General features: G+C 35.0%; 1 protein-coding gene across 1 annotated transcript; it reads right to left on the bottom strand.

Annotated features, from left to right (window-relative positions):
* Positions 1-9,096: 9,096 nt before the first annotated feature.
* Positions 9,097-10,343, bottom strand: LOC110919607 (putative F-box/LRR-repeat protein 23). The gene is made up of 3 exons (XM_022163880.2): positions 10,187-10,343; positions 9,527-9,914; positions 9,097-9,443 (listed from the first exon to the last, which is right to left on the bottom strand). The coding sequence occupies exons 2-3, from the start codon at positions 9,907-9,909 to the stop codon at positions 9,170-9,172; spliced, it is 657 nt and encodes a 218-aa protein (XP_022019572.1). The 5' UTR covers positions 9,910-9,914; positions 10,187-10,343; the 3' UTR covers positions 9,097-9,169.
* Positions 10,344-13,284: the final 2,941 nt, after the last annotated feature.

The raw sequence follows: 13,284 nt of genomic DNA on the forward strand, positions 1-13,284 counted from the left end.
AGTACAAACCAATGTCCTGTTCTCCATCATAGTTCTTCATCCTGGCAATGTTTCTCTGCTCCATCTCTTGAGCTTCAAGATGTTTGATGAACCCTCCCAGAGTTAGATCGTTATATTCTGTTCTATTATTCCTCAACATCATCAAAAACATTCCCCAAACATCATGCGGCAACGCATCTGCCAGCTTCTCAATCAGCTCATCTTTACTTTTGTGGATGCCCAATCTCGTCATATTCTTCACCAAGTTACAGTATCTTTCAATAATCTGCTTGGTGTTTTCCGTTCTCAAACCCCGGAATAAATCAAATTCCTTCTTCATTAGAGACACTTTGTTTCTGACCAAATCTTCATTACCAAGAGCCTTTGCTTCTAATTCTTTCCAGATCGAATATGCACTACCATCATGTCGAAGGAAGATCAAGATGTCTTCTTTAATTGCATGCTGCAACAAACTAACCATCAGCTTCTCATCTTTGCATTTCTTTTTCTCATCAGGACTTAATTCTCTAATTGGTATCATCTTTCGATCACTGCCAAGAGGTCTGAAATATGGTACTTCAGTATGATCCCAAGCATCCAAATGATACGCCTCAACCCAGTTACCAAAACGTTCGGACCAACCATTATAATCATCAATGTCCATAAGCTTAGGCGGTTTTTGAGTTGTTCCAGTTTCATTTTCAAGCAAGGCATTCTAAGTAATTGTGATAGGACTAGCAAAGGCATTGTAGAACTCGTTGTCCATTGTTCAATTTTTCAAAAGTTCACAATTTTTCAAGTTTCAAGAGAAATATCAAAAACACTTTCAAGCGAAACCTCTTTGAAGCTTTGAAGCGGAATCAACAATTACAATTTCAACCGGAATATGCACGCTGGAGGGGAATCACTAGAATTTTCCAAGCGGAATCAACCTTTAAGCGAAATCAGATGCAATCTCAAGCGAAACCTCTGTTTCAAGCGGAATTAAACCAATCTTTCAAGCGGAATGGGTTTTAAGCAAAATCACTCTAATTTTCAAGCGAAATAAAGATCAATTCCAAGCGAAATCACTATGACGTCATCATTTCGAACAACATTTCAAGTGGAATTAAGTAAAAATCAAGTTTTAGTTTGATTTTAATAGTGAAACTTTCCAGGATTTGTTAATTCATGATTGCGAGTGACATGTGAAAATTTGAGCCAATTTTACCGTAAAAAATTTTCGATTTTGAAGAAGAAGGTGTAGAATATCAGAAAATACAGCTGAAATGGCAAGAACTCTTCCTCCTGAGCTCTGATACCACTTGTAGGATCGATTTCTAACCCGAATGAGTCGATCAAAAGAGTAATTCACCAATTCAAGAGGCGGAAACTAATGAATCAGTGTTATTTCAGCCATATTCACTTTAAACTGTTGATTTTATTGATATAGAATTCTTTTACATGCACGACAACACTTCGGCAGCACTTCGTGGCAAACCGGAAGACAACTGTCTTGATTTCGCTCCAAGTAGACCTATATATAACCGTCCTATTCCGCTTGAACATCACATATTCGGTTCAAGCGGAATCACTACAAAACAACTCAAGCGAAATCATGACAATACAAGTTCGAGCGAAATCAACATATTAAGGGGTTTCGCTTGAAATGACAAGATGTCATTTCAAGCGGAATCACCTTCAAATCCTAATTTCTTGGAATCCGAGCCCTGAACTAGCTATCTCTATACAAGACTCGATACAAGACGAAGTCGACAGACGGATGCACCACCACCAGTAGGTTTTTGCACATTTAGTAGATTGTGACGAGATATAAACCTAAAATTTAAATTTGCTTATCTCGTGGGGAACATTTCTTGGATATATGGGTAACCCCCGAAATCTTGTTTGAAAGGTTCCTCTTTCTGAGATACTAGGTCTTTATACTCAGTGATATCTGGAGTATTATCCCGAGACTTCTGCTGAATGGAAATTCTGACCTAGTCCCCGTATAATACTTTCTGCAAATGCTTGAAACATAGCACAGCCCTCAGCAAAAATGATGAAACAATAAAATTGATTATTATTGCTGTTTAAGAAAAGATCCTTTAAAGGGGACACACCTAAAGTCGAGCCGTCATCTCTCTGCTGAACGGAAGTTCTGACCTGAGCTCTCACGGTTTCGCATTTAACCCCCTTACACATATCATTTGTGGTATACTCACCTGTAAGACTGAATATTGGGATCTGGATACGGGAGTATATTCAAGTGGTGGGACACGCGAATAAGTTTAAGTTCTAAAGACATTAATCTCGTATCTCGAAACAGTTGAAATTTGTGTGAAAATTTAAGTGGACCAGAATACTGACAATCTAGGTGAAGTGTTTAGAACTTAAAATGAATTCAAGCTTAACGGTGTTAGTGATTTGTCTCAAAAACTGATATGATCCTCTTGCACAAACTCACAAAAATATTGGCTGTAAATATTTCTTTATTGATTTCTTCAAAATCAAAAATTCAAAAAAGATTTTAGTGTGTTTTAGAATAAATTGTTAAAAATTACAAAAAGATTTTCGACAACTGTTGTTGAAAAGCTGATTTTCGAAATTCCAAGTGCTAAACGTGACGAACAGGTTTGGAAGAGAGTGTATGAAGAAGTTGTGTTTACAAGTGGTCACTAAAGCCTAAATCATTTTGAATGTTTCCTGCAAATGGTCTCTAAATTTTAAATTCTAAAACTTTGAGAAACTTATGTGTTTGGTAGAGTCTGTACAGGAAATGATAGGTTTAAATACCTGTAGATGGTGATTTCCAGACTACGATCCCAGCACATTGAGAAAGGGAGTCTGAAGACATCAAGAGAGAATTTTGAAGATGCAGAAAACCAGATCGAGATTCTGAAGATAGAAGAAAGAAGATAGAGATTGAATGAGGATGCTTACAATGAAGAATATTTCAAAGAGAAGCCCGAAGACTGATAAAGACTGAAGGTTTGACAACCGAAGACTCGACACTGAAGACTCCGTCAACATCCGAGGGGGAGTTTGTGGTGCATCCGTTTGTCGTCTTCGTCTTGTATCGAGTCTTGTATAGAAATAGATAGTTTAGGGCTCGGAAATCAAAATTGTGGAAATTGTAGGTGATTCCGCTTGAAATGACATCATGTCATTTCAAGCGAAATCTCAAATCATTCTGATTCTGCTCCAACTAGCATTGCTTATTTCGCTTGAGTTGTAATGTTCGGATTCCGCTTGAAATGAACATGTCATGTTCAAGCGGAATCTAGTCATCTATATATAGGTGCATTTGGAGCGAAATCAGTAAGAAGTTTTCCGGTTATGCAACGAAGTGCTGCCGAAGTGTCGTCATTCTGTAAAACAGCTTTATATCAATCAAATCGACAGTTTAAAGTGATTTGCATGCTGAATTGACCTCAGTTTGTCTGTTTCCGCCGTTCAAATTGAGTAAAACTCTTCTGATTGACTCGTTCGGGTCTGAAAACGATCCTACAATTTTCCATTGTTCAAGCTTCGAGAGGACTCCATTCAAGTTCCAAGCATCCGGTGTTCAAGCTTCTTCAACCATGAGCGGCTAAACACCTTGGTTTCACCCCGGTGTAGGTAGTTGTTTAATTTAGGGTTTCGCATTGTTTCTTGCTACAACTTTGTGACAAATTGTGTTTGATTTTTGAAACCTTTGACAATAGTTTGCATTTGTTTCGTATTCGTAAATTGTCAAACGATGTTAAAAGTTATGACTTTACGAAATGGTTATGTGTAGTGTGCATTGTCTTGGTTAGGTTTTACTTGTGTTGATTACAAAGTGCATTCTTGTCTGTTTTTCAAAGCGTTGATAGTTATTGGCACCTAAATCACGGTACACTAAATCCGCTAATCATATGCAATTGGTTGGATCTAAAAACTTGTAGAAACCCTAGGTTGGCAATTACCGAAACCGGGTGTGAACCCTTTTTCTTATTATTGTTTACTAATCAATTTTCTTTCAATCGTTAATCATTAGTTGATAATTAATTAAATCAATCCCATTAGTTCAAATTCACATCTTTTAATTAAAACAAAAAACTACAAAAATATCTGGCAAGCTTCATCATTTATGACAATTGTTTTAATTCAATCGAATCCACACACAAACCACATACTCTTCGTGGTTCGACCCTTGCTACCACTAGCTATTTGTTAAGGGTAAATAGGGCTTATAAATATTATCTTTGATCGGAGCGCGACACTCCGATCAATGTCATCCGAAGTCAAAGGATTTGGGTTGTGTATCTCATCCTGGATAAGATACATAGTTCAAAACCTAATTTATTAGTGTCTTTTGTGAAGTCCTTATGGAGGGAGGGGGGGATGGTGTTCCCCTTGATCCTAACCATGTATAAACCACTTGCCACTACGAGTGGCCTTAGAGGTGCTGCCCTAATTAAGACGAAAGTATTTTACTATCTTGATTAAATTTAAATAAAATAAGAATAATATGACATACAAAACTTAGTTTTTTGTGGATATATTGTTTAATTAGTCTATTTGGCAAGAGAAGCATTAAAGTGGAAAGTTTTAATGCCCTTGTTTACCTTTCTCAAGTGTATTGGTACATATGTTTCAAAGATAAACTCTTGTTAATGATAAAAATAAAATGTTTTAGTTAAGTATAGAGACAGTAATGCCAAATACATTGGTAATTTCAGTTTCATATCAGATTGTGAAATTGTTTCCAATAACCAGAGTTTTTGTCTAAATAGGTGTTGGTGAAAAACTTATTTACCAAAATAGAGGATTTAAAAAATATTTACTAAAATAAGTATTTAAAATAAAACTTCTCACTCCTAATTGTATTGGATAAATCAGTTGGTATTTCTCACTCCTAATTTCCTTAGATAAAATATAGTTATATTATGAGTTATAAAAATAATGTATATACTTATTTAATGGTACAACCGTAACCTATTTTTATATTTTTTTAATTGTTTATTGTTTTTTATTTCATTCATTTCAACTCAAATTTAAAATTTTAAAGTATCACTTATAATTGTCACAAATTTCATTCTATTTCCTGTCATTCTAATTAATTTTTATTAGTTTGTTTTTCAGATTCCAATTACGTCATATTAATGACAAATTTTAACTCTTTTGAAAATTTTATTTTTTAAAAATATTTTATAAATCAAAAAATATTTTATTAACATTGTAATAAACATAAAAATAATTGAAGTGAGCAGTAAAAACTGATTTGTTAATGGTTTTGATGTATACTAGTTTTTGCCCCGCCCGCGTTGCAGGGCGTTAAGCCGAATAATTTTCTCTCATAACATTAACATTTACGTCTGTGTTTCAGTTACTTGTACATACTACTCATAACACGGTCAAAAAAAAGTTATGTCCAGTCAAACAATTAAAACAAAACACTACCATATTTTTGCTAAAAAAACTAAAATGATGAAAATACTATAATTTTAAACTGTGAGCAAAATTGTTATTTTTCATGACAAATGAGCGTATGTTAGGGAGCTGTCTGACACGAAAAAAAATTACACCGAGTCAACAAATTAAAAAAAAACATTACCATAATTTCATAAAAAAATAAAATAAAACAAAACGAAACACTATCATATTTGTGTATAAAAAAACTAAACCAATGGCATGGCTATATTACATTGGAGCAAAATAGTAATTTGACAGAAATAAAAAAAATGATGGCGAAGCTGTAAATCTGAACTGAGGACAAAATTGTAATTTGGCTGAAAGGAAAAAAGAATAAAACCAATAGTAAAAGTATAAATTTAAACGGTGTAAAATCGTAATTTAGAAAAAAAGAAAAAAAGATTTTGTGGGTGTCATGTGCCGCCTCACTCCACCAATCCCATGAAAACACTATTGTCGGCCACCCTTTTTATTAATGTAGATAATGATATGATAAGCACTGTTTTTTTAAGAAAAAAAAATATAATAAGATGATATACGAATATCATCCACAAATAGTATAGAAAATATGACAAATAAAAATCATAGGTACTTTTTTTCTTCGGCAGGAAACAGTAACAACAACCGATCATTAACCACAACTAAACATGTTAGCCGCCACAGATACCAAAACCCTAAGTAAGGCTACAATTTTATATTTTGGCTACCAAAACATTGATTATTTATGCATAATCCAATTTATAATATTGGTAGTAAAGGGTATATGCTTAAAATTTTCATCTGATCCCTTCATTCTAAACATCTTTCTAGATTTTGTAGTGTATGTCCATGTATATATACACTGTCTTAAATATTTAATTAAAGAACGGACTTTTACATATAGTAATGTGAATTAAGACATCGTGGGAAAAGAAACATTTTAATATTAATGAAATCATACTTTCATTATATATTCGGATTTTATATATGTAACCTATAGAATTCTTATATATGTACCCTGTAGAATTTATTTGTTTATAATATCATGCTATGTTAAAACATGGATCTATGGTTTGGTTATAACCAATAATATTAGAATAAATAAAGATATAGATAATAATTATATATAAGATTAAGCATAAGTGATATTTATGTATTAACTAATTATTTAAAAGATAAAATAAACTGAAAAAAATAAAAGATAAAATAAAATAAAATAAAAAGAAACTCTTAGGTTGAAGGAGAAAATGCCACATGGCATTTATTGGAGTCTTTTATTAGAATTTAGATCTTACTATATAATAAAGTAAACTTATTTGAGGACACGTGTTGCTTGATAAGGGCTCCTTTGCCTTCTTTTCCCGCTTAATGCCCATATCTATTATTTGGGTCAACATGCAGATCCATGGATAGTTAAATAACTTGACCAGATTTTCCAATACCCTAAACCCACCTCGCTATACACCGTATTCTTCAAGTTCTAATCTTCCCTCACAAACCCTAACATCCAAATCCAAATCCGATCCTCACTCTCAATCAATACTGTGAAGATACTTGCTATACACCGTATTCATGATGTTTTGATGTTCCCTTACAAAGCCTAACATCCAAATCCGATCCTCTCCCTCAAACAACACTGCGAAGATCTTTCATTTTCGTTTTGAACCAGTAACGTACGATTAACTGTCTGTATATTGCACATGATATATGGTTTGATTATTGAATTGTTTGGTTGCTTAGCTTGAGTAGAATTGATATGTAAGATCTGTGTATAAACTAAAATGGATTTTTGTTTATTGATGTGTTTTTATGTCATTTTTATATAATTGTTGATGAAGAAATAATGAAGAAGTTGGCAAATAAAAAAAGGATTCTGTTTAAATGATGATTGATGTGGCAAGTGAGCAACAACAAAGATCATATTCTGGGTGTGAGTGTTAAAAAGTGTTTACTTATATATTCCATGGAACTTGAGATGTAAAATGTGTGTAAATCTTTCATTCGAGTTTCAACCTCGAGGCATGTTGATGGGAGTTGTATGGACATTTGAAGGTGTTGATATTGCTTACTACAAGTCAACTGGTCCTTTCACTTCATCATCGGTATGTATATTTTGTTTTGCTGTGTGAGAGTAGAATTGATGTGGCTGAGTGTTGTTAATTTTTGAACATGTAGCAACAAAATAAGCCATTTTAAACTTAAGTTGTATTTAATACTGGTGTTAAATGGGTCGTGTTTGTGAGTTGATCAGTCGAACATGACATGAACTCGAATATATGTCAGACACATGACACGTATTCGCTGTTTTGATACAAACACAACCTATTTTACTCCAAAAAGAGTTTGCATGATCATACTCTGAACTTATAAATTAACAATCCGAAAGTAGAATTATGTATAAAACAATTACATTTGTACTGTAAATGTAATGTTCATTTCTCTTTTAAATCTTCACCTAACTATATAGGTAAACATGTTTGCATGAAACAATACTGAATTTGATTCACATATGAGTAGTATATAAGAATAACAACTTTATTTTTTCAAAAAATCTCCCGTTGAGTTGAATATTTGAAAGCTTATACAATATCTCTGTGGTAATTTTCACGAGCCCCAACACTAATGGGTGTGTGAAACGAGCAATATTTCTAATTAAAGCCAGTTTAATGAACAGCGGTATGGTAAACTATTGGGAGGAAGGGGAGATTAATATAGATAACTAGGAATATGCTTATTAGTTTGAATCTGTTCAATATTTTGAATCAAAATAGGATAGAGTCTAAATGCCTTGGTGGCCATGTAGTTTTCTATTAAAAATAGATTAGTTTGCGTTCATTGTAAATTGTCTCTCAAGTTTTTAACATAATAAAAGAATAGAGTGATTAGCCCAATCAATATTCAGTGGTTTTGCATTTGTGGTGTGATCCCTGAAACAGCAGCAACATCATCCTAGGCTCTCCCAGATTTACAAGGTGATATGGAGACTCTTGATAAGAAGAATAGATAATGTGATGCTGGTTTTTTTTTACCTATACATACGTGACCCATTAAATTTATTCCGAGTTTATTTTGACATGTTGGTAGTCATATTTATTGACCATCCAAAATTCTCATAGTAGGTTTTTAATACTTTGTCAGCTGTGGAATATTGCATCCTAAATAGTACTCAATACCATGAAATATTTAAAGACTTGTAATTACATTATATTTCTTTGTATTATTTTGATTTTTTCCCCTTAAATGTAATATGCATTTTTGTATGTTTTATATTACAACTTAACTGCTCAACCCGTGTATCACACGGGTAGATAACCTAGTATATTTATATAAAAACGATTTGCAGAAAATATATATCCTTATTAATTTAATAAAAAGGTTATCTAGTTAGATTTTTTTTAGAGAAGGCGGTTATATGATTTTCTAACATTATAATTACACTAGTATTAAGCCCCTACGTTGCAGCGGTTGTCATAAAACTGTGTTAAATAGTAGCAATGCTATACCATTGTCAGCGACCACCAACACTGGAAAAACTCGTAAAAACAAAATAAATAAAAACGAGAAAAAAATAACGCCGAGCGAAAAGCAGACGTAAAATCTTTGAGTTACGCACGCTCGTTGCTGAGAAATTAAACCGAAACGTAAAACATAGAAAAAAATAACTAAGTCCATCCAGGACCCGCGTGTTGGACGAACTTGTCAAACGCGGAAAAATAGATGTGACACGACGGGCCAGTCAAACGGGAAAAAATATATGAAAAAATGTTGAACATCACACGCACGCTGCGGTGCGTTAACTCCCAATCGCTAAGGCTCTCTCATTCAGAACATTTACAACCATGGACTCATATTCACAGCTACCATCCCATTTGAATATTTTTTGGTTCAGTTTGAGTGTTTTTAACAGGGGGCAACGGCGAGCGGCAGCTTCAATATCTTCTTTCACAAGTTTCGTTTCGACAAGGCTGGGCTTCTCCAATAATGGTAAAGTTCTGAAAGCTTCACGCCAGACTTCAGATTCGTCATGATAATACTGTACGATTTCAAGACGCCTAAGCTGACTTGTTCTGTTAATATCAGAACTTTAGTGATATTTTTCCTAGGACAACAAGAAGATGAAACCGAAAGTCATACATACATACATACATACCTATCAGCAACATACTGAAGAAGATTGTTATCGCAAAAACCAATGATGGTTAAATCAAGCAATTGGCCTCGGCTTCTATTGACAGCATGCTTACACATGTCCTTACATCTAAGCCTGTCTTTCCCAGATGAATATCTGTCGATATAAACGAGCCTCCACATGGCAGGGTCCTTACAGATTTGACGCCAAGCAGTGCAGACTTTTTGGGCATTCTCAAGTCGGTCAAAGACACCAAGTCTTTGGAGTATGTTGAGCATTAAATCTGACGGGAGCTCCAACCAGTTCCTTGTTGGTTGCTTCACCCGCCATATCTGTTTGGGTTTCGGAGCCACCTTGCTTCTTCGTCCATTTGATTTTGATTTTGATTTTGATTTTGGTGGCATCGTTACTTTCACATTAACAAAGCAAATCAAATCAAATGTTAAAGCAATCTATTTATATGCATTATATGATTCTGTAGTGAATATCGAATGCCCTAACTGATTAACCATAATAATCACAAAAAACTGGAACCCTAGAACGAATGAATTTCAAAAACATGTATCAAGTAATAAACAAATGCTCTATTATTATACGACTGAAGTTCAAATGACAAATTAAAACCCTAGAACGGCTGAAGATGAAAGAAAACATGTATCAATGTGCAAAAGAAGAACTCACCTTACACCGAACAAGAAAATCGTCGTGATTTCTGATAAACCTTTCGAACAAATTTATGCGCAGGGTAGCTCAATTTAACATCGTTTTTTTAAGGTATTTGGGTAAAGATGAACTTCATTTTAGAAAAAAAGAATCCATTCATCAAATAGAGAGTTTAGGAAATTGATCAAATATAAGGCCATGGGTTATGGGCTTGGGTTGAGGCGTGGGTTGGGGGAAAACGCCTAAGCCACCATCCCGGGTGGGCTTGGGTTAGGGCGTGGCCCTTGGGGTTTGGCTTTCAAGCCGGGCGTGGGGCGGTATGGCCATGCTAGCTGGCTGCCTCCCATTCGCTCACCCGCCACGTCATAGCGGACATTCAAAATTTGAATTTAAAATTCAAACGGTTTGGGGACACCAAACCACCACCCGGTCACCCAACCACCCCCTATATATCGTAACCCCAACCCACTGTTCCCCCCCCCCATCCCACGAACCCAACCCCACCGGCTACCCACTTCTCTCGAAACCGCTAACCCACTGGACCCCCCATCCCACGAACCCAACCCCACCGGCTAACCCACTGTCCCCCCCCCCCCCCCCCCCGCTATGGCATCCTGGACCCATGAAGAAGAAATGGCACTCGTCACTAGCGTCGTCGACGCTACGAAGGGGCGGCCACCGGGCCAAACAAAATATTGGACGGAAGCATTCGCGGCCTACCGACATAACGTCGGTAACGACAGCCACAACCTCAACGCGTGCCAACAGAAATGGCGCGAGCTACGGCCCAAGCTCGACCGTTTCAAGGCTTACTACGAAGCGGTTCCGAGCGGCGAGTTAAGCCACGAGGACCGGGTGGCGGTGGCGAACATAGAGTTTCGAGGCAAGGAGCGAAAGGCGTTCGACAAGATGGATCTTTTTGAAATTTATTTAACGCTCTAGGTTTGTTATTTTGTAATTTTTAGAAATTATGTAATTTTTAGGATTATGTAATTTTAATATTTAATGAAGTTGTAGGTTTTTTTTTATAAATGTTGTGTGATTTTTTATAAATTTTTTGTAATTTTTTTAATATTCTGCCACCGTGCACCCAACCCAAACCCAAGCCCAACCCACGCCCCGCCATACCCTGCGGACACGTAGCCAGGTGGTGGGGTGTCACACCCCTTTCTGCGGCGGAAGCACGAGGTGTGATCATGAAAGGTTCTCATTGCATACGAAAGGTAAACATACTATATGCTCAAAATAACTTCAAACATTACATTACCAAAGCATAAGTCAAGTGTTTACAACACGTGATAGCATATTGTCTTAAAAGTTACAACTTTATTTAGCGAAAATAAAACATAGCGACATCCACGAGCATAAGTAAGACCGCGCGCACATCCACCTTTAATTACCTGAAATACATGTGAGTTTTGGAAAAAAAAAACGTCAACATAATGTTGGTGTGAATTCATGCAGTTTTTGTATTGAACGTTTGTATACTTTGTATGAAAGACATGGTATGTATTTTGTTTCAAAACGCGTATTCATGAATGAGTCAAGTATCTCTATATGTATCAAGTGTTAATGGGTTGCAAAGCCATTAACATGTGACACGACATAGGAAGTCACCAAACCATAGGCATTTTTCTATAGTCGATTCACGACTGAGACACAAAAACACTACTTGGTTCTAGTTGTCACCAAGAGTGGGGTTGCCCTGAAACCCATTAGATCTAACCTTTTGTTCTGCGGTCTTAGTATGTACACGATTAATGGTTCTTATGGTACCCTATCCGTGACACGATTTCTCGTATCAATTCTTGGCACTAGTTTTCGCCAAGAGTACTTCTCGTTTCAGTACACAACATATCAATTTGTAAATATTGAAGTATTTGTAACATGTATTTCACCCCCGAGTTATAAAGCTAAAAACAGTTAAAAGAAAAGGGGGAGCATGAACTCACAACTTTGCGTTCCTGTGCGTCGTAAACTTCATCGGGTTTGCTTAATTAACGTCGCGGCCTATATGTGTTTTCTTCACGTTAGTCACTAGACTTGCGTCGCACAAGTACAGTCACTCTCATTTGTATTCGCACTGTTGTGTTAAAAATATTTTATATTTTTAACTAAGCATCTTACTTATATTATTTCCTCACATATTAATTTAAGTATCTCGTGTTTTGCACTTTGCACCCGAATTATGTTTCTTGTATGTTGTATGTGTGTTCTTATGTTTATACTCCTCATGAGTATTTAGTGTATTTTTAAGTTTTAATACGCTAGCACGTATAACACATACTATATACACTTAGCACAAAAGTTGGTGATAAAATAATATATATTTTTCTCTTAAAAATATACATACTTATATCCATTTTTATTCTTGAAGAAATCCTTATTTCTTATCACAAAAATTTAGGGAAACCTTGGTAATACTCTTAAATACATTTTTAGGGAATAAGTTTCTCAAATACTTATATTTTTCTAAGTGTCAAAATTTATAAAAATTTTGACAGAGTTTCCCCTAAAAATGAAGGTTTTCCATGTTTTCAAAACATGTGTTTATTTTCTTTTAATTCATCAACAATCAATCTTCAACAATAATCACCAACAATATATACTAATTCCTCTATTCCATGAACTTGAATATTCACAAAAATGTGTAGTAACTTACTAGCACATTTAGTAAGTCTTGTTATCTTTAAAAATAAGTTTAATTTCTTAAAAACTTTATTTTTAAGGAATATGAAGTTTCACAACTTCTAGTCGGTTTTTACGAAAATTATTTCTTTGTTAAAACTTTTGTTACACAAGTGTCCACACACTTGTTTGTTCATAAAAACACCTCTAGTTCATGAAAGATCCGGTTTTAAAACATGGTTTCATCTTACAGTTGGTTTCCCGAAAATACCACTTGTAGATCTTTAGATCTACTAGTTTAGAACTTCATTTTACAAGAAAATTTACTTTTACACAAGTTCATGTTATTGTGTAGTAGTGTTCATCATCTAGTCCTTTTCATACTTTGACATACACTAGTTCATGTTCTATGAACATAACCTAGCCGGGTTAGATGACGATCCGAACTACTACTAGCATTAAACAACACAAAATAATCATCACAAAAC

The sequence above is a fragment of the Helianthus annuus genome, chromosome 2 (assembly GCF_002127325.2).
Source record: "Helianthus annuus cultivar XRQ/B chromosome 2, HanXRQr2.0-SUNRISE, whole genome shotgun sequence".
Lineage (NCBI taxonomy): Eukaryota > Viridiplantae > Streptophyta > Magnoliopsida > Asterales > Asteraceae > Helianthus > Helianthus annuus.

What these genes read in the sequence shown, in the direction of transcription:
- LOC110919607 (XM_022163880.2), bottom strand. Translation starts at nt 9,909, where the DNA reads ATGCCACCAAAATCAAAATCAAAATCAAAATCAAATGGACGAAGAAGC. An exon ending in CTTCAGTATGTTGCTGATAG is followed by an intron (nt 9,444 to 9,526) that starts GTATGTATGTAT and finishes TGATATTAACAG; the next exon opens with AACAAGTCAGCTTAGGCGTC.